Raw genomic sequence first — 20,884 nt, 5'->3', positions numbered from 1 at the left:
GACTAATACCCCAATAATCTGCGTAAAAAATAAATCAACGATTCTGAAACTGCCACACACGCTACTAGAACTGACCGAATAAGTAAACAGATGGTGACTGATGGAGTCAGCCTTCTCAGTGTTAAAGAGGGAAGTTACAGCTAACCAAGAGGGGACAGCTGGAGTGAGCCAGGTGCCACTGCATTAGAACCTGCTACTCCAGGATAACTCATGTCCTTTATTTCTCAGCCCTCAATGAAACAAGCAGGCAATATTATAAGATGCTACGTGCTTGAAATAACTGAAGAAGAAAATCCCTTTCCTAGCAGAAGAAGTGCTAATAAGAGGCAAGCAGCAAGATCTGGAGCAAAGGAATAGGTTCCTGGATAAAGCCTGGTGAGTCCTTGCCCTCAGGGAGCTAAGAGTCTAGAAAGGCGTGGAACAAACAGGTAATTACAACAGTGGGATATGTACAAGGTGTTACAGATCAGAGAAGATGAACACTTAATCTAGTTTTAGGATTTAGGGAAGGCTTCCTGGAGGGGTTGAAGCTAAGTTAAGAAGGCAGAATTAGATGACAAGGAGAGGGGAGTAACAGGAAAAAGGATGGGAAGCACCAAGGCGGAAGCAGCATATGTAGAAACCCGCTTGGGGAACTGTGAGTGATTAAGTAATTCTGAGTGTAGATGCCAAGTAGAAAGAGTGGAATAGGTACGGCTGGAGAGGCTAGCAAGGGTCAGCTCAGAAATGAAGAATGTGGGCTTTATCCTGCAGAACTGCACTGCCACTAGCCACATGTGGCTGTTTAAATTCAAATTAATTCAAATTAAAACTAAAAATTCACTGTGTTGCCCCAGTCACATTTCAAGTGTTCAATACCCACATATGGCTAATGGCTACCATACCAGTGAGCACAAAACATATCCATGCTCTTGGACAGCACTGCAGAAAGGAAGAGCCACTGGAGATTTTTATCCAGGAGAGATACTCAGACCTATCTGAGTATATACACATACTCAGACCTGCATTTCAGAAAAATCCCTTTGGTTGCAAAGACAAGACTGGATTGGTGGGGAGTACACTGGAGGTTTCCTAATAAGATCCAGGAAAAGGTAAGACCTTTTACTACAGCACTGATTGTTTTAAATGTCTGCTTATTAAAAGAAGTTGAAATATTTTAATGGTTTGATGTTAAAAGGAATAAAAAAAACATGTACGTCTCAGCCAGATCAGCACAGGAATCTGAGCATTGCTATAGGAATTTCCATCATGTGCGCAAGTTCATGGAGCATCCCATCATTAGAAAGCAGCGCACTGCAAGTCAGCTGAGAGAGAGAGAGAGAGAGGGAGGGAGGGAGGGGGAGAGGGAGAGGGAGAGGGAGAGGGAGAGGGAGAGGGAGAGGGAGAGGGAGAGGGAGAGGGAGAGGGAGAGGGAGAGGGAGAGGGAGAGGGAGAGGGGGAGAGAGAGAGGCTGTGTTTGTGTGTGTAAGTTCTACTGGTCATTTGTTGGATCTCAGGACTGGTCTGCCCTTTGCTAGCATGAAACCAAGGTAGCTGGAAGGAAGTATCTGGATGACAAGAACTCATGCTGTGGTCTGGTTCCCTGGTGTCCCACAGGCACCTCTAACTCAACATAACTCTGCTATCTTCCTCCCAAAATCTTCCTCCTGTGTTTTAACCAAAGGTACCTAACTCAAGCCAGAAGGAGCACCCCAGCATCCGAAATCTACAGAGCCTGTCTTCACTCCCAGGATCCCTCAGGCATCTCAATCCAAGCATGACAACACTCAACTCACCATCTTCCTCTGCAAGCCTGTCCTTTCTTCCCCTCTGCTTTGCTGACAGTCCATAATAGACGTGATTCTCGCTCACATTTAGGACCTCAAGCCTCAGTCCAAAGAGAGGAGGAAACTATTCAAATTAAGGTTTTGAAGTATGGAATTGGAAATAAGCTTTTAGTCCGTACTGACCTGAGTTAGAACTGCTGAAGGGTTTACCTTAAATGCTTGAATGGAAATGGAATTTAATCCCAGCCCAGAAGCAGTTGAAAATTGGCAGGCTGCCCAGGCCATCAGACAAACTTTGGAAATCTGCCAACACTGAGACCCTGCAGTTCCATAAGATTATGTGTTAATTTTCAATTACTCTGCTTTTCTGTCTTTCCAAAAAAAAAAAAAGATTGGAGGAAAAAAATAATTCCTGAGTTGCCTTGGAGAGGTTCTCACGAAGAATTCACACAAGGTAGTTGTTTCATGGCCACGCTGAAAACCTCATTAGTTCTTGCTTTTCAACCAAACTCTATTCTTCTGATTTCACAGAAAGAAAGACAATCAGTGGCCTGAGTCCACATATGAATAGTTTCTGCCTTGACCGATTTCATTTTGCCTCTTTTCTCAGTTTCCCCACACCTCTGCTGTTTTGTCTGAAAGAGCAGTGTGCTGTGGCTCCTGTCACTCCACTGTTTTCTGCAGATAACAAGATAAACCTTTTACCTTGGCACCCAGGCAAAAAGCCATTTTAACAACCCGCCTCTTAACTTGGTCATGTTTCTACAGCTCAGAAACAGTACTTATATTGTAGCATCTTCTGGTCTTTAAAAACTGCTTTTCCTTCTTGTGAAGTATGTATTAAAGTAAAAAAGCTCTAATAAAATCTTGCCTTTACTTAAGATTCCTCACAATTGGTGGCTTACTCAGGGTCTGTGGCTCTCATATTTACCTGTTACCACCCAAAGACGGTGTTATGTCCCAACACAATCACCTTCATAAACTGAACAGAATAGAAAGAATTATTTAACCCTTGAGAAAAATAAAAATGAGGTGGTAGAGGAAAAAAGGTCTCCTGAAACAAATCTATGCAAATGGAAGTGTGATGTAATATAATTTTCTGTCAGAAACCACCTGAAAAAGAAGCTTATACCTACATGTCTCCTCAGCAACTCTACCTTCTCTGGGGGCAGCAGACCCCCCCCGCTATTTTGTGAACTGACCCCCACCCATTCAACCATGTTATTCTAGGCAGGACCACTAAACAGAAAACCCCAGGGTGGGTAACATGATCCAAGACGGATCAAAAGGAACTTTCACTGAAAGTTTTCAAATTGGATCCACATAGGGTAATGAGGTTACAAAATGTGAACACATGGGTCTATTGGCTTTGTTCCCTGCTGCGTGAAAAGGTAGTTACCTTAGGGAAGAAGGAGCAGATGTGTAGTAGAGAGGAGCAAGGAGCATGGGCAGGGGGTGGGTTGGGGGGAAACACCTACATGAGTTAGAGTTCCCCTTGCTCTGTCATCCGGGAGGCCCAGCCGCATATCCCCTGCTTTGCCCACAGTCTGGTTACAAAAACAAAAAATCTTCTCGTTTTCCCTAAGCCAATTCACACTGAGCTTCTGTTACTTAACAGCCAAGAGTTCTGACCAAAATAGAAGCTAATACTAGGAGTGGGGTATAACACTGATTGGAACTAGCTAAGTCAAGTTGAGGTGTCGATGGTAGCAAAACTCTCCATCCCAGGGAGGGAATAACATCAATCTTTGCTATACGGCTACAGAGCAAAGCCACCGGTTAAATTGTAATCTCTGGGATCCTGGGACTTAGACCTTGTGCCCCTTCTGGCTGGAGTCCCAGGCACTTTGAGAGGAATAACAGGATGCAGTAGTGATTTCTTGAAGTCTTTAATATGATATTGCAAGGAAAAGAGATGCGTTGTCTGGAAGCCAGTTGCCTCAGCCCACCAAGGTGAGATAATTAAGACAACTAGGGTTTTTATGGGGGTTGTATTATTCCAGAAACCACAAACATAAATCTCAACTCTGGCAGGTTGGGTAGCGGTAGAGGCCCAGTTATGTATGCAATCTGAGACTGAGACTGTAAGTGCTTCTTAAACAGACTATCAGCTGTTGTTCTGTATCCCTCCCTCAGAGCCTTCTAATTCCCGGGTGGGCTTTCCTCTGGGTTTCTCTGTTGGCTTAGGTTTTAATTCTCTCCAGTGTGGAAAATCAGTTACCACTCATCCATCTGCTTTGCTGCTTCCAAAATGTTGCTATTGTCTCCTTGTCCATTTTTCTCTGTTGTTGGTTCCTACTAAAGAAAATGTCTCGACTGTCACTTTCATGGTGTTTTAGGAGGAAACAGGCAAATGTGGCTTAATATGCCATGTTTTCTGTTACTTCCTTTTCCTCCCTTCTCTAAAATGCAATTGTCCTATTTTCAGATTTCTACTTTTGTAGAGCTATGAGTTGTAGAGATGTGTGAGTTCTTAAAACTTATAATTTGGTCCATGGTAGAAGGGGTTAATGAATCACAAAAGCTGTACCTAGACCTGATCCCGACAAATGGACATGACCTAGATATCGGGGACCCAGTGCTGTCTGCAGGAGGTGGATAAGACTCCTGGGAAAGGCAAGTATACATCTGCAGTCGTACTGCTGCATTGTCCGAGGAGGAAAGCTCTGGAAGTGGAAACGTGCATGGGAAGGGGTATGTGTGTGTGCATGTACACACTTGTGCACACATCTGTGTGCTTGGTAGCAAAGCAGTGCTCTGCCAACAAATTCTGTTATTTTTCTCTCCCAGGATCTCTCCTGTTCTTGACGGTAGAACCTTCTTTTGGGGAGATGCTCCTCCCCCTGTTCTGATGATACAGGTCTAATGAGTGTGGCTTATCACACATACACAAGGATGGGCAGTAATGCCATCCAGGACAATAAGAATCCTTTCTTGGAGTTTTCTAATCCTAGGGAGGAAAAGCACAACCTCTTGAGTGACAAGGCTGTAGATGTGAGTGAAGCCACTGGCATCTTGAGAGGTGGCTGTTCTGTAGGAGAAGGGAATGAAGACAGCACACTGAGAGAAGCCAAGAGATGGAGAAGCCACAGGTGGACATCCTGGTGGCAGTTCAGTTGCTTTGTGATCTATGGACACTTCTGCCCTTCCCTTCTGCTTTTGCCTTTGTCTTGTGGGTTTGTGCCTTTTATTTTCTTCTTTTTTTTTTTTTTTTATTGTGGTAAGAACACACACAATCTACTCTCTTACCAAATTTTTAAGTGTATGTTAGAGTATTTTTAAGTATAAGCACAAGGTTGTACACCAAATCTTTGGAACTTTTTCATTGTGCTTAACTGGGTTTGTACTTTTAAAAGTTAGATTTTAATACCTGAAGTTAAAAGAGTTAAAACTACTATACCAATCAAATGTACCAAGCCAAAAGTTTCATACTGGAGGTTTTTGTTGCTGCCAACCTTATATGAAATGCCCACAGAATTGTAAACATTTTTATCTGTATAAATAATTAAAGCCAAAGCTTTAGAAGACATTAAAAACATTAGCATCATTTTTCATATTGGTCTGAATATAAGGTACGACTTAAATAGTACAATAGTACAGAGAATAATAACATAATCACACTCTGAACCCTGGGGAAGAAGAGGGACAGAAGCAAGCCTTGGAGGAAGTCGGATAGTGGAGGGGCATTTTAAGTCTCTGTTTTAAAGTGTTGAAAGTTTGTTTGTTTTTATGTGTACTATTCTGATTCTTTAACAGAAAGCAAATTTCCAGAAACTACTCAGTCTAAGACAAAGATGAAATTTCTTTTCTACTGTAGAAATGTCAATAAAAATATTACAGGGGGCAAATCCCTAGAGTGGAACATTTCAGGAACATAATTTACAGTTTCTCACATGATTGCCAGCATCTTTGCCATTTATAAGGTTTTCTTCTGTACAAAGTAACCATTACATTTGATATCATCTTTTATTTGGACTAATCAAGTATTGTTTTTCACCAATGGGGTTATCACTATTTTTTAAAAAAATATTTATTTATTTATTTATTTGATTGCACCAGGTCTTAGTTGCGGCAGGTGGGCTCCTTAGTTGCAGCTTGCTGGCTCCTTAGCTGTGGCACGTGGGCTCCTTAGTTGCAGCAGGTGGGCTTCTTTAGTTGCGGCTCCAGGGTTCCTTAGTTGCAGCTTGCCGGCTCCTTAGCTGCAGCACATGGGCTCCTTAGTTGCGGCAGGTGGGCTCCCTTAGTTGCGGCTCCAGGGCTCCTTAGCTGCGGCTTGCCAGCTCTTAGTTGTGGCAGGTGGGCTCCTTTGTTGCAGCTCACTGGTTCCTTAGTTGTGGCACATGGGCTCCTTAGTTATAGCATGTGAGCTCTTAGTTGTGGCATGCATGTGGGATCTAGTTCCCTGACCAGGGATTGAACCTGGGCCCCCTGCATTGGGAGCATGGAGTCTTATGCACTGTGCCACCAGGGAAGTCCCGGGTTATCACTAGTTTTAAATGCACAGCTTATCAAAAAGTTAGAACCTGGAGCTCTTTACTTTTTCCTGCATTTTTATTACTGTGCATGTTCTTGTCTGATTCAGTGATTTATGTCTTATGCTGAGTTCTAAAGAAAACCTCTTATTTCTGGAGAGTAGCTTTGTGCCCCTTGAGAATTCTCTGCCCCAGCAGAGGAAGGATCTATGACTGGGATGACGTGCTGGGTTCCTGGCTTTCATCAGACTCTGGAGACAAAGGTCTGACGACATTCAGAGGAGAAAATAAAAACTGATGAGTCCTCGAGGAAGTAAATAGGATACTACCTGAAATTTATACCATTTAGAAACTGGGGCTATGAAGAGCCAAGTCTATGAATTACGCAATTCATGTCCATATGTTCTATCATAATCTCATCCTGAAAGTAAATGAAATCTCCAAAAATTCTAAGGACAGTATTGTTAGGACAGGGGCATCACGTCACCATGTAGCCTCTCCTCCAGCAACTACTCTTCTTGGTAAGTTACAGAGCTCCGCCTTTGTTTCGGTCTCCTAAGGGCTTTGGCTACGCTTGGTCCGCTGGTCAGCCCGTGGAGAGTCTGTGACAACCACCTCTAGCATTGACTGGGCCTACCTAGAAAGAGATGCTAGCTGAAATGCTGACTTTAAAATAAAATCTTAACCCAGGCTATACTATCTTATCTGAAACAACTTTCAGAAATGGTAGATATTTTGTGACTGACCATTACAGCTGGCCACTGGCTACTGAGCTGGGGCTTCATACAGCAACATCAAGCCTAAAGGTTAGCAGTCCTCCTAGAGAGGAGTTGTGATGACTACTGCTCCCAAGTCCCTTCTTTCAGTCTCCTCAAGCAGTAAAACATCATCCAGAAATATGCACTCCCTCCAACAGCCTCTAGGAGCTACATCCAGCTGTGGTCACTGAATGCATGGTGCCCTTGATCACCATGCACTTAGGGCCCTCAGGGACTCGGGTGACTCAGTGACAAAAGGAGTAAATGAAGAGAACTCAGGTGAAGTGAAACCCTAATACATGGCATTGCTAAAACTAACATAAAACCTACAAGCTGACTTCTTTCAATAATCTACCTTGTCTTCCTAGTTTTGAAACAGAAACATTCCTGAGTTGATATTTAGATTCTAGGTCTGGGTCTGAATGCTATGGGTGTTCAACATAAAAAGTTAAGGCCAGCAAGGGTGGTTGTAAAATCTAGGCAGGTGGGAGAGGTTTAATTGCTTTGTACTCTTTCATAAGCCTCTGTTCTTCCTTGAGAGGGCATTAGCCATAAATTATTCTCTCTTCCCCACCTGTTCTCTCATTACCGTTTACTTCCTAAATAATGACAACAGTATGTTACATTCTCACATAAACCCCACAACATAGATACTATTATTCTCCTCATTCTACAGATAAACCAACAAAGATAAGAATCTTGTTCAAGGTCAGGTGATAGCCAGGATTCAAATGCAGTCTGGCTCAGAAGTCTGTGCTCAGTACAGACGGTGCTCATACCACTCAATTCTGCCCAAAAGAAGAGGCACAGCTACTGTCCTGCTAGTAGTGTCCCAACAAGTACTCCCAACAAGGCTGCGGACAAGTACTCTCACCTGGTCAGGGTCTCGAGTCTCCATGTGGATAACACTGTATTATCAAGTCACTCTCATTTGTTAAGTCCCTAAATCCTCTATTCCAGGGCGGAGGATTCTTGTAGTTTACTCCTTCACTTCTAAGGCTATTGCCCAAATCTGCTTGATGGTAAGAATCACCTGGAATACTTCTTAAACGTGTAGCTTCCCAGGATCTCAGGATCCACTGGGTCTGATGTGATCTCAGACATGTGTATGTTTAGCAAGTGACCCGGGTGATTCTTCTCATCACTCAAGTTCAGGAAATATTGCCCTAGGAGTTTTACCCAATGGAACAAACATAGTTGATCTTAAGTATTGTAATTATATATATTAAGTCAAAGTATTATTAAGTAAATAACATTTCTATAGCTAACTTGATCCAAAGCAATGGGTACGTATGGTTTTCTTCAGGTTTGCAGTACAAAGTGCTTTTCTTCAGGAAGGACTTGGGGAGTGGGTTGGAATGCCTTCATTCTTTTTCGTTTTGTTTTTTTGTTTTTTTTGAGTGATGACCGTTAGAAAGAATTCTTTACTGGTTGTGCCTTGAGGGACTTTCTGCATTGCTCTGGTGACAGAACAGCTTAAATCAGACAGAAAGTAAACCATCTCATACAGATCTTTTAAGTCCTGCCTAAGAGAATTCTGGAGAAGAGTAAACTAAATGAAGAGAAGAAAGGAGGAGACGGTTCTAGCTCCTTGAAGGACCCTAAGGAAACTCCCTGTGTAACTGAGAGGGACTCAGGCTTTTCAGCTTAAATGCTTATGAATTCTATGTGGAATGATTTAGAATGTAAGGAATTAGCTCAATATACAGAGTCCAATCAGGAAGCAGAAATGATCTTTGACGCTTCAAGAACTCTAATGCAAAACTGTTGAAATTCGTGCTCATCAAAATATTGTTTGATGTTAAAAAAAAGAGCTCAAACATGCCTAATCTGCTTTGACACTATGTTCACTGCTTGTCACAAATGGAGAGCTTCCACCTCAGGCACCACTCCAAAGCAGCCTCCTTCAGTTGCTATATTTATAAGTTAGTAGGGAAAAAAAGGAAGATAAAAAGTCGAAAATAATATAAAAAGACAGTCAAAGGAGGGGAGGAAAGCCAGTCCTTTCTGCCCTGTGGAATGCTCTGCTTCCCAGGCCAGAGGCCAGTACCCAACGGTGAGTGGTAACTGCCGCGCAAGCATCACGTACCTCTTGGTGGGAGTGGGCGCCCCAGAGGACATGTGGCTCACCATGGTGTCATTCACATTCGTCAGAGGGCGAGGAGGACTGAAAAGAAAAGACGTTGACATTATATGAATAATTACCAGTGAGACTAGGGGAAACAAATGAAAAAGTGATGAGGGAAAAGGACCAACTATCATTCCTGATAAGCACAGTGGGACCCATAGGGAGTGGGGGTAGAAATTGATACTTTCAGCCTAAGTAAACTCAACAAGAAGGTCCTCTCGCACAAAGCCAAAGGACCCCAGAGCCATGTGCTACCCGGACAGGAGCAACGAACTGTACCCGCACGGCTACAGGGATATAGCTCCAGTGGCTCTTGTTTTACAGTTTTAGCACACAAGAATCTGCATTGTGCATTTCAGTTGTGTACAGGATCGCTAGGTGTGTGGCATCTGTGGTGTGTCACAAAGGTCACAACAGCAACATGCATGTTTTTCCTGAGATTTGGTGAGAGCTCACTGTCTTCCCTAAGATTTAGTTTGTATACTTTTTACCGAAACAATTAAATTGTTAAATACTAAGTTCTTTTATTAATCCTCTACTAGAATCTTAACAATGAGTTCATACCTGTACTCTGATTAGAAGGTTTTCTTTCATAAACTAATCCAAATGTAAATTTGAAGTAAGCATTTTTGATAACTTGTCTTTAGCGGCTGGTTTTCTGGACTCAAGGTCTCTTTCATCCTCTTGTGAGAGTCTTGAATGAACAACTCCAAAATTATCAAAAAGAATCTGTGATTCTGCCTTTCAGCCCTTCTTCAGCCCCTCTCCTTCCCCACCAGGTTCAGTTACAAAGGGCTTCTGTCTTGCACTTGGAACCACATGACTATTGCTAAATACTCCTCCTGGGAAATCTCTCACTTCCTCTCCTAAACTGAAAGAAGTACTTTTCAGAGAAATCTGTCCATCAAGAGCAGAAAAGTGAAACAGAAAAGTCCTTCTCTCATATTTAAGTGTTTGGGAACTACCTCCTGGTTCCTCCTTATCTCTAAGAGCTGAGTTAACTATGAAATTGTTTTTTAGAGGTTATACTCAGCAAGTCCTGGTGAACATTAAGGGGCCAGAACCTTTATTGTTTTTGCAGGTTTCATAGTCCATTCAAACACAGGCTCAAGGGAAAATTTTCAGGTAGATCCAATGTACTTAGAGAAAAGTTTAAGAGGGACGGATGGATGGATCGACCTCTACATCTATCTATCTCTACCCTCCTTTTTAAAAAAAACCAACTTCACTTTTGGGTAGGGAAATATTTTTAATGATTTCTCATTTAATGGAGAGGATCAAAGATGGGAAGTAATTTGCAGGGAATCGATTTAGGTCTCTTGATTTTTAAGCCACAGCAGTATGCTGTGCTTAAAGCAGACACATTCCTCCCTTTGTGTGACAAAGTAAGACATTCAGAATTGAAATATGCCTTTCTAGGCTAGAATTAAATTCCATGTTATTTATCTCATTACCTACTTTCCAGGCAGCTATCCAATTTTGCCTCCAAACTTTCAAGCCTAAAGGTAGTGCTGTGCTGAGATATAATCAATTAATCAACTGTTTTAGGTTGATTAATAACAGAAGTGAACACAGAAACTAGCTTCATTTTAGCCCCAAATTTATATTTTTGCCTCTGATTCCTTTAAATCCATTGTCCAAAGGGAACAAGGAGACAATGCCTATGAAAGAAACAAATGCAGCATCATAACTTTTCATACAGAAGGCACCAGAAACATTCTGGTCCTGCAAACACAATGGCCTTTGCTTCTTTAATATACTATTATTAGCAACCCATTTCCAAAACAAGATAAGGACATATTCATGTTGATTTCAGAACTTATGTAGTTACCCAGTATATTTCAATATTGAAGATACTACTGCATTCAATTTCCTTTCTGACTTTCTCCGAGGAAAAATGACAATCGGGAAAAAAAAGTTTTTTAATTCCCTAAGCGTGGATCTATGTGATAAAATCCCATGATTTGTAGCATTTTGTTTGGTCTGATGCCACAGAAGTCTTTAATAATTACCTCTATCTCTTGGTAGACATCATGATCAATTATCATCTTACAGCACACATATCAAAGCCTCTTCTCTAATACTCAAAACCAGACAGTAATGATTACATTGTAAGTTGTAAACTAATCATAACTGCACCCAAATTTCATACCATTTCTGAACTCCTAATGTTTTGTTAGGGAAACAGGTATGAGTTTATAGTCCAAGATGAAAGAGGCATCTGAAAACTTAAAGCGGGTCTTTCCTGCAGAATCTACCACTAGGCCCACAATTCACTGTGAAAGCCAACAGCTTAGATGTGGTCTTAGGAGCTGTAATACACCAAAAATGACTTCTGGCTTAAGAAAAAAAAAGAATGCTTCTAGGTGTGAAGCAGACATTAATGGTACCAGTTACAGAAACTTACGAAGCAGTAGAATTGACACAACTCACCACACCAGTTTTGTTGATCTTTAACATTCAAAACCTGCTGAATATCTTGAACATGTTACCAGATGTTCTATATCTTCCATTGGTGAAGATCTCAGCAAGGTTTTTTTAGACACTAATGAGTCCCATGATACCCAAGTGACCACCAACCATCACTTGGTACAGAGATTTGAGAGGTTCCTTTTGTTAATAAGACAGGCCAATTTTTTGGATGAGGAGATAGAAACAGATGAATGATCTAGACAGAAGGTAATTTGCTAGTTAGAAAAGGTGGGTATAAAAGGAAGACTTAGAATTTGTTCTTTTTTTTAAATTTTTTTTTAGAATTTGCTAATTTTTTTTTCTTTCCTATTTTTGGCGGTGCCGTGAGGCTTGTGGGATCTTAGCTCCCTGACCAGGGATTGAACCTGAGCCACTGACAGTGAAAAGCGCTGGACCGCCAGGGAATTCCCAAGAGAATTCCTAACCACTGGACCGCCAGGGAATTCCCAAGAGAATCTGTTAATTCTTAATCAAAAGGAAAGAGGCATGCCTCCTGGGTGCCTACTCATACAAGATAAGTAGGACTATCTTTATCTTAATAAACTAACTATACGTATGTGAACAAACCATCACAATCCAAAGCAATGAGAGCAGCAAGACAAGTATACACAAAGTGTTGTGGAGTCACAGATGAAGAGCTGTTACTCCTGCCTGGAAGAAAAAGGGGTATAGTCAGGTGTAAGTGACATTGAGGAGAGAGTTTTCCAGATATAGAAAAAAGCTAAGGGCAACTTAGAAGAAATGGTATGGAAAAAGGCACAAAGATCCAAAAGTACATGGCATATTTGGGTGTAACTTATTTGGCTAGACTCAAAGGCCTTGGGAGGGGAGTAGTTGAAAATGCATCCGGAAAGGGAGATGAGGGCCCGGATGTGAATGACACATGTTCTATCACAAGCAAAGTTTGGACTTTATACTGTAGGCAGTGGGGGAAGCATTAGAACTTTTTAAGCCAAAGGACGATGTGACTATAGCAGGCTTTTGAAATGATAACTCCAGAAGCTTGTAAAATATTGGTTTTAATCCAGGTGTGCACTGGAATCATCTGGGAAGTTTTTTATATAATGAGAGATCCAAGCTCTACCCTCAATTTAGTGAATCTGAATCTCTAGGGGCAAGAGGATTCTTTTTAATGTACATCCCCATTTAAAAATCATTTATGTGGAGAGGTTTGGAAGGAGGAGGGAATGGAAGCTGGGACTTCAATGAAGAGGTTATGGCAATTGTCCATATCAGTGATTATGAGGGTGGACAGTGGTAGTTAAGATGGGGAACAGACAAAAGGGAAAACACTGTGCAGGTAATATGGATAAGATGTAGTGACAGATTAAGTACACACGGTTAGTGAATAAAGAATAACTGAGATTTTTACCTCGACTACTGGGTAGATAGTGATAACATATCCAAACTTGGGAACACAAGAGTAGGAAACAGGATTTGGTGTTGGACTGGTGGGAGTAGAGAGAATGAGTAGGAAGGCAAGGGTGAACTGATTGCAGTTGTGAAGTCACTGAATCTGAAGTGGCATTGGTAAGCACAGGTAAATGATATCTTACCTGCTTCCAAGTAGTTGGAATTAAGAGAATGGAACCCAGGTGAGATGTGAAGTTTGAAAATATTTGAGTGTCATCATTTAAATTGTAGCTGTTCATTTGAATACTCTGATCATTATAAAGATGGATTTTAATTTACTTTTTTTAGGTGGAGCAGGATAATTTTGGGAAAATATCCAGTAATAGGGTGGCTTAGATAATAGGTATAGAGCTTCTGATTACTAGTTAAGACAAAACTCCTATTAGAAGGGCAGAGTCAAGATGGCAGTGTGGGAAGACACCGAGTTAGAGTCTCCCCACAACTAGGGCGCCTGCCGGCTGCTGGTGGAAAACCCTGACACCCAAGGAGACTGGAGGAACCCCCAAGTGAACCGGTAGGACTTTGGGGAACAGAGTAGGGAGGAGAAGTAGTGGTCAAACAGGATCAGCGCCCCTGAGGCCAGGGAGATCAGAAGAGGCAGGCGGGAGGGGCCCTCCGGGAGGAGCAGAGGGCAATCACCCGGCCCACTGGGCCTGGGGGGGCCTGCTGAGCTCCCAGTCCAGTCCCCTGCCCTCCAAGGCCCCCCCACCAGCCACATTGGTCCTGGGGACATAGGAGGGAGGCTGGGGAGATCAGAAGAGGCAGGCAGGAGCGGCCCTCCGAGAGGAGTGGGAGAGGAGCAGAGGGTGACTACTCCGCCCACTCGGGCCCAGGGAGCCTGCTAAGCTCCCAGGCTGGTCCCCTGCCCTCCAAAGCGCCCTCCAGGCCCCGTGAGTCCTGAGGGCACAGGAGGGAGGCTGGGGAGATCAGGAGAGAGGGGTCCTCTGGGAGGAGGGGGAGAGGAGTAGAGGGCGTGTGCCCCACCCACTAGGCCCGGGGAGCCTGCTGAGCTCCCAGGATGGTCCTCTGCTCTCCAAGGTCCCCCCACCCCCCCTGCATTGAACCTGGGGGCATAGGAAGAAGGCCAAGGGGAGAACAGGAGAAGCAGGTGGGAGGGGCCCTCCAGGACAGGAAGAGTTGGAGAGGAGAGGAGGGTGTTTGTCCCACCCACTCAAGCCCAGGAAGCCTGCTGGGCTCCCAGGTGAGGTCCCCTGCCCTCTGAGACCAGGGTTGGGGGGCACACCTGGGCCCCTTCTGTTCCTTGAGCCTAAGCCCCACCCCCCATAGCCCCTAGGGCCTTCTCCAGCCCTGCAGGTTCTAAGCATAGGCCCCGCCTACCACCCAAACCTCGCCCTTGCTCAGGCCTTGCCCTCCACAGCCAAGGCCTTTTCCCCGTTTTTTGTTTTCTCTTTTCCCTCGTCCTCTTCTTTGCTATTATGGTACCGTTGTACCTTCAGGTTGTTGATTCATCTATATTTTTATTTTTAAAACTAACATATCTGTTAGTTTCCTAGTCTAATTTTGTTTTTTACTTTGTTATTGTTCTTTCCTTTTTTTGCCACCCCATGTGGCTTGCGGGATCTTGGTTCACGAGCCGGGGGTCGGGCCAAAGCTCCTGCGGTGGGAGCTCCGTGTCGGAACCAGTGGACTAACAGAGAACCTCAGACCCCAGGGAATATTCACCAGCGTGAGGTCTCATGGATGTCCTCATTTCAGCACTAAGACCCAACTCTACCCAACAGCCTACAAACTCCAGTGCTGGAAGCCTCAGGCCAAACAACCAGTAAGACAGGAACACAATCCCACTCATAAAGAAAAAAAAAAAAAAAGAGAGAGACGGCAAAAAAATATGTCATATATGAAGGTGCAGGGTAAAAACCAACAAGACCAAATAAATGAAGAGGAAATAGGAAATCCACCTGAAAAAGAATTCAGAGTAATGATAGTAAAGATGATCCAGAATCTTGGAAATACAATGGAGGCATGGATTGAGAAAATACAAGAAATGTTTAACAAAGATCTAGAAGAACTAAAGAGCAAACAAACAGAGATGAACAACAAAATAACTGAAATGAAAAATACACCAGAAGGAATCAATAACAGAAAAACTGAGGCAGAAGAACGAATAAGTGAGCTGGAAGAAAAAATGGTGGAAATAACTGCCAAGGAACAGAATAAAGAAAAAAGAATGAAAAGAATTGAAGACAATCTTTTTTTTTTTTTTTTTTTTTGTGGTACACGGGCTGCTCACCACTGTGGCCTCTCCCGTTGCGGAGCACAGGCCCTGGACGCACAGGCCCAGCGGCCATGGCCCACGGGCCCAGCCGCCCCACGGCATGTGGGATCCTCCCGGACCGGGGCACGAACCCGTGTCCCCTGCATCGGCAGGTGGACTCCCAACCACTGCGCCGCCAGGGAAGCCCCTGAAGACAATCTTAGAGACCTATGGGACAACACTAAATGCATGAACATTCGAATTACAGGGGTCCCAGAAGAAGAAGAGAAAAGGAAAGGGTCTGAGAAAACATTTGAAGAGATTATGGTGGAAAACTTCCCTAACATGGGAAAGGAAATAGTCACCCAAGTCCAGGAAGCACAGAGAGTCCCATACAGGATAAACCCTAGGAAAAACACACCAAGACACATATTAATCAAACTAACAAAAATTAAATTCAAAGAAAAAATATTAAAATCAGCAAGAGAAAAACAAAAAATAACATATAAAGGAATCCCCATAAGGTTATCAGCTGATTTTTCAGCAGAAACTCTGCAGGCCAGAAGGGAGTGGCAGGACATACTTAAAGTGATGAAAGAGAAAAGCCTACAACCAAGACTTCTCTACCCAGCAAGGATCTCATTCAGATTCAACGGAGAAATCAAAAGCTTTTCAGATAAGCAAAAGCTAAGAGAATTCAACACCACCAAACCAGCTTTACAACAAATGCTAAAGAAATTTCTCTAGGTGGGAAACACAAGAGAAGAAAAGACCCACAAAAACAAACCCAAAACAATTAAGAAAATGGTAATAGGAACATACATATCAATAATAACCTTGAATGTAAATGGATTAAATGCCCCAACTAAAGACACAGACTGGCTGAATGGATACAAAAACAAGACCCATATATATGCTGTCTACAAGAGACCCACTTCAGACCTTGCGACATATACAGACTGAAGGTGAAGGGATGGAAAAAGATATTCCATGCAAATGGAAATCAAAAGAAGGCTGGAGTAGCAATACTCGTATCTGATAAAATAGACTTTAAAATAAAGACTATCACAATAGACAAAGGATACTACATAATGATCGAAGGATCAATCCAAGAAGAAGATATAACAATTATAATTGTTTATGCACCCAACATAGGAGCACCTCAATACATAAGGCAAATGCTAACAACCATGAAAGGAGAAGTTGACAGTAACACAATAATAGTAGGGGACTTTAACATGCCACTTACACCAATGGACAGATCATCCAAACAGAAAATAAATAAGGAAACACAAGCTTTAAATGACACAATAGACCAGATAGATTTAATTGATATTTATAGAACATTCCACCCAAAAGTGGCAGAATACACTTTCTTCTTAAGTGCACATGGAACATTTTCCAAGACAGATCACATCTTGGGTCACAAACCAAGCCTCGGAAAATTTAAGAAAATTGAAATCGCATCAAGCGTCTTTTCTGACCACAACGCTATGAGATTGGAAATCAATTACAGGAAAAAAAAATGTAAAAAACACAAATACACAGAGGCTAAACAGAGGCTAACTAAATAAACAAGAGATCACTGAAGAAATCAAAGAAAAAATTTAAAAAATACATAGAAACAAATGACAACGGAAACACGACAACCCAAAACCTATGAGATGCAGCAAAAGCAGTTCTAAGAGGAAAGTTCATAGCAAGTCAATCTCACCTCAAGAAACTAGAAAAATCTCAAATAAACAATCTACCCCATACACTTACAACAACTGGAGAAAGAAGAACAAAGAAAACCCAAAGTCAGTAAAAGGAAAGAAGTCATAAAAATCAGAGCAGAAATAAATAAAATAGAAATGAAGAAAACAATAGCAAAGATCAGTAAAACTAAAAGCTGGTTCTTTGAGAAAATAAACAAAACAAAACTGATAAACCCTTAGACTCATCAAGAAAAAAAGGGAGAGGATGCAAATCAATAAAATTAGAAATGAAAAAGGAGGAATCACAACTGACACTGCAGAAGTACAAAGGATTATAAGGGACTACTAAAAACAAGTATATGCCAATAAAATGGACAACCATGAAGAAATGGACAAGTTCTTGGAAAGGTACAATTTTCCAAGACTGAACCAGGAAGAATTAGAAAACATAAACAGACCTAACACAGGTAATGAAATTGAAACAGTAATTAAAAATCTTCCAACAAACAAAAGTCCAGGACCAGATGGATTGACAGGCGAATTCTATCAAACATTTAGAGAAGAGCTAACACTGACACTTCTCAAACTCTTCCAAAAAATTGCAGAGGGAGGAACACGCCCATATTCATTCTACGAAGACACCATCACCCTGATACCAAAACCAGAAAAAGATATCACAAAAAAAGAAAATTATAGACCAATATCACTGATGAACAGAGATGCAAAAATCCTGAACAAAATACTAGCAAACAGAATCCAACAACACGTTAAAAGTATCATACACCATGATCAAGTGGGATTTATCTCAGGGATGCATGGATTCTTCAATATACGCAAATCAATTAATGTGATGCACCATATTAACAAATTAAGGAATAAAAACTATATGATCCTCTCAATAGATGCAGAAAAAGCTTTTGACAAAATTCAACACCCATTTATGATAAAAACTCTACAGAAAATGGGCATAGAAGGAACCCACCTCAACATAATAAAGGCCATATATGACAAACCCACCATGAGCATCATACTCAATGGTGAAAAACTGAAAGCATTTCCACTAAGATCAGGAACAAGACAAGGATGTCCACTCTCACCACTCTTATGCAACACAGGTTTGGAAGTCCTAGCCACGGCAATCAGAGAACAAAAAGAAATAAAAGGAATACAAATTGGAAAAGAAGTACAACTGTCACTGTTTGTGGATGACATGATAACTATACATAGAAAATCCTAAATATGTCACCAGAAAACTATTAGGACTAATCAATGAATTTGGTAAGGTTGCAGGATACAAAATTAATGCACAGAAATCTCTGGCATTCCTATACACCAATAACGAAAAATCAGAAAGAGAAATTAAGGAAACAATCCCATTTACCATCGCAACAACAACAACAAAAATACCTAGGAATAAACCAGCCTAAGGAGGTGAAAGACTTGTACTCAGAAAAGTATAAAACACTGATGAAAGAAATCAAAGATGACATAAACAGATGGAGAAATATACCATGTTCTTGGATTGGAAGAATCAATATTGTGAAAATGACTGTACTACCCAAAGCAATCTACAGATTCTATGCAATCCCTATCAAACTACCAATGGCATCCTTCCCAGAATTAGAACAAAAAATTTCACAATTCATATGGAAACACAAAAGACCCCGAATAGCCAAAGCAATCTTAAGAAAGAAAAATGGAGTTGGAGGAATTAGGCTCCCTGACTTCAACTTATACCACAAAGCTATAGTAATAAAGATAGTATGGTATTGGCACAAAAACATAAATACATATCAATGGTACAGGATAGAATGCCCAGAGATAAACCCACGAACATATGGTCACCTAATTTACAACAAGGGAGGCAAGAACATTCAATGGAGAGAGGACAGCCTCTTCAGTAAGTGGTGCTGGGGAAACTGGACAGCTACATGTAAAAGAATGAAATTAGAACACCACCTAACACCATACACAAAAATAAACTCCAAATGGACTAAAGACCTAAATGTAAGACCAGACACTATAAGACTCTTAGAGGAAAACGCAGGAAGAACACTCTTTGACATACACCACAGTAAGGTCTTTTTTGACCCATCTCCTAGAGTAATGGAAATAAAAATAAACAATTGGGGCTTAATTAAACTTAAAAGCTTTTGCACAGTAAAGGAAACCATAAACAAGACAAAAAGACAACCTCAGAATGGGAGAAAATATTTGCAAATAAAACAACAGACAAAGGATTAATCTCCAAAATATACAAATAGCTCATGGAGCTCAATGTCAAAAAAACAAACAATCCAATTAAAAAATGGGCAGAAGACCTAAATAGACGTTTCACCAAGGAAGACATACAGATGGCCAAGAGGCACATGAAAAGATGCTCAACATCACTAATTATTAGAGAAATGCAAATCAAAACTGCAGTGAGGTATGACCTCACACCAGTCAGAATGGCTATTATCAAAAAATCTAGAAACAATAAATGCTGGAAAGGGTGTGGTGAAAAGGGAACCCTCCTGCACTACTGGTGGGAATGTAAATTGATACAACCACTACGGAAAACAGTTTGGAGCCTCCCTAAAAAACTAAAAATAGAACTATCATATGACCCAGCAATCACACTACTGGGCATATACCCTGAGAAAACCGTAATTCAAAAAGAGTCATGTACCACAATGTTCACTGCAGCTCTATTTACAATAGCCAGGACATGGAAGCAACCTAAGTGTCCATCAACAGATGAATGGACAAAGAAGATGTGGCACATATACACAATGGAATATTACTCAGCCATAAAAAGAAACGAAATTGAGTTATTTGTAGTGAGGTGGATGGACCTAGAGTCTGTCATACAGAGTGAAGTAAGTCAGAAAGAGAAAAACAAATAGCGTACTCTAACACATGTATATGCAATCAAAAAAAATGGTACTGATGAACCTAGAGGCAGGGCAGGAATAAAGATGTAGACAAAGAGAACAGACTTGAGGGCACGGTGTGGGGAGGGGGAAGCTGGGGCGAAGTGAGAGTAGCATTGACATATATACACTACCAGATGTAAAACAGTTGGCCGGTGGGAAGCAGCTGCATAGCACAGGGAGGTCAGCTCAGTGCTTTGCAATGACCTAGAGGGGTGGGATAGGGAGGATGGGAGGGAGGCTCAAGAGGGAGGGGATATGGGGACATGTGTATGCATATGGCTGATTCACTTTGGTGTACAACAGAAACTAACACAGTATTGTGAGGCAATTATACTCCAATAAAGATCTATTAAAAAAAAAAACTCCTATTAGAAAGTAAAAATTTAGCTTCCTGTACAAGTCATTTTCACATTACTTTTCTTGTAACCAGACCACTCCAATTCACTCTGGTGGATGCTCTGGAAGGTAGACTAACTTGAAATCAGAATTACTACAGAATCTCTCTTAAGGTTATTAAAGATAGGAAGAGATGAAGAATAACTGATCATGCCTTTAAAATCTTTCAGGACAGATTATATATAATTGTGTATTTCTTTCTTTCATTTATCAAATATTTGTTGTGTCTCTATAAAGTGGTAGGTACTGTGCCAACTGCTGGGGATAAAAATTAAAAGGATGAAAACTGAAGTTTTATGAAGAATAAAAATTCAGAAAAAATAATTATAATATAATATAGTAAGTATTTAATAAAAGAAAAACCGTGACATGCTATGGGGAAATATTGAGATCACCTCACCCCATAAAGAAAAATATATATTTACAGTGTGTTAAAGAACTAAATGTAAATGTTTAATTGTACAACTCACAAGAAAACATATAAGTCTATGGATAGAGAGGATTTTCTAAGCTCAAAAGCAATGGAAAAATTAGGAAGAAAGAGACAAATTAATTCAAATGATTTAAAAAATCAGAAAAGAAAGAAAAATACAAATTTGGGGAACTCCTTCAACAAATGGGACAGAGCAAGAATTAACAGCCTTAACGT

At 41.3% G+C, this 20,884-nt stretch overlaps 1 protein-coding gene across 21 annotated transcripts in view; it reads right to left on the bottom strand.

The window, feature by feature from the left end:
- Positions 1-20,884, bottom strand: part of DTNB (dystrobrevin beta) — a 256,123-nt gene that overhangs the window by 77,394 nt on the left and 157,845 nt on the right. For all 21 annotated transcript variants that reach the window (XM_060309424.1, XM_060309423.1, XM_060309425.1 and 18 more), the window contains one exon: positions 9,086-9,163. In XM_060309424.1, coding sequence (XP_060165407.1) covers positions 9,086-9,163 — 78 coding nt within the window. The remainder of the gene's footprint in view (positions 1-9,085; positions 9,164-20,884) is intronic.

Source organism: Globicephala melas, chromosome 12 (assembly GCF_963455315.2).
Source record: "Globicephala melas chromosome 12, mGloMel1.2, whole genome shotgun sequence".
NCBI lineage: Eukaryota > Metazoa > Chordata > Mammalia > Artiodactyla > Delphinidae > Globicephala > Globicephala melas.
This window is presented reverse-complemented; position numbering and strand designations above follow the sequence as displayed.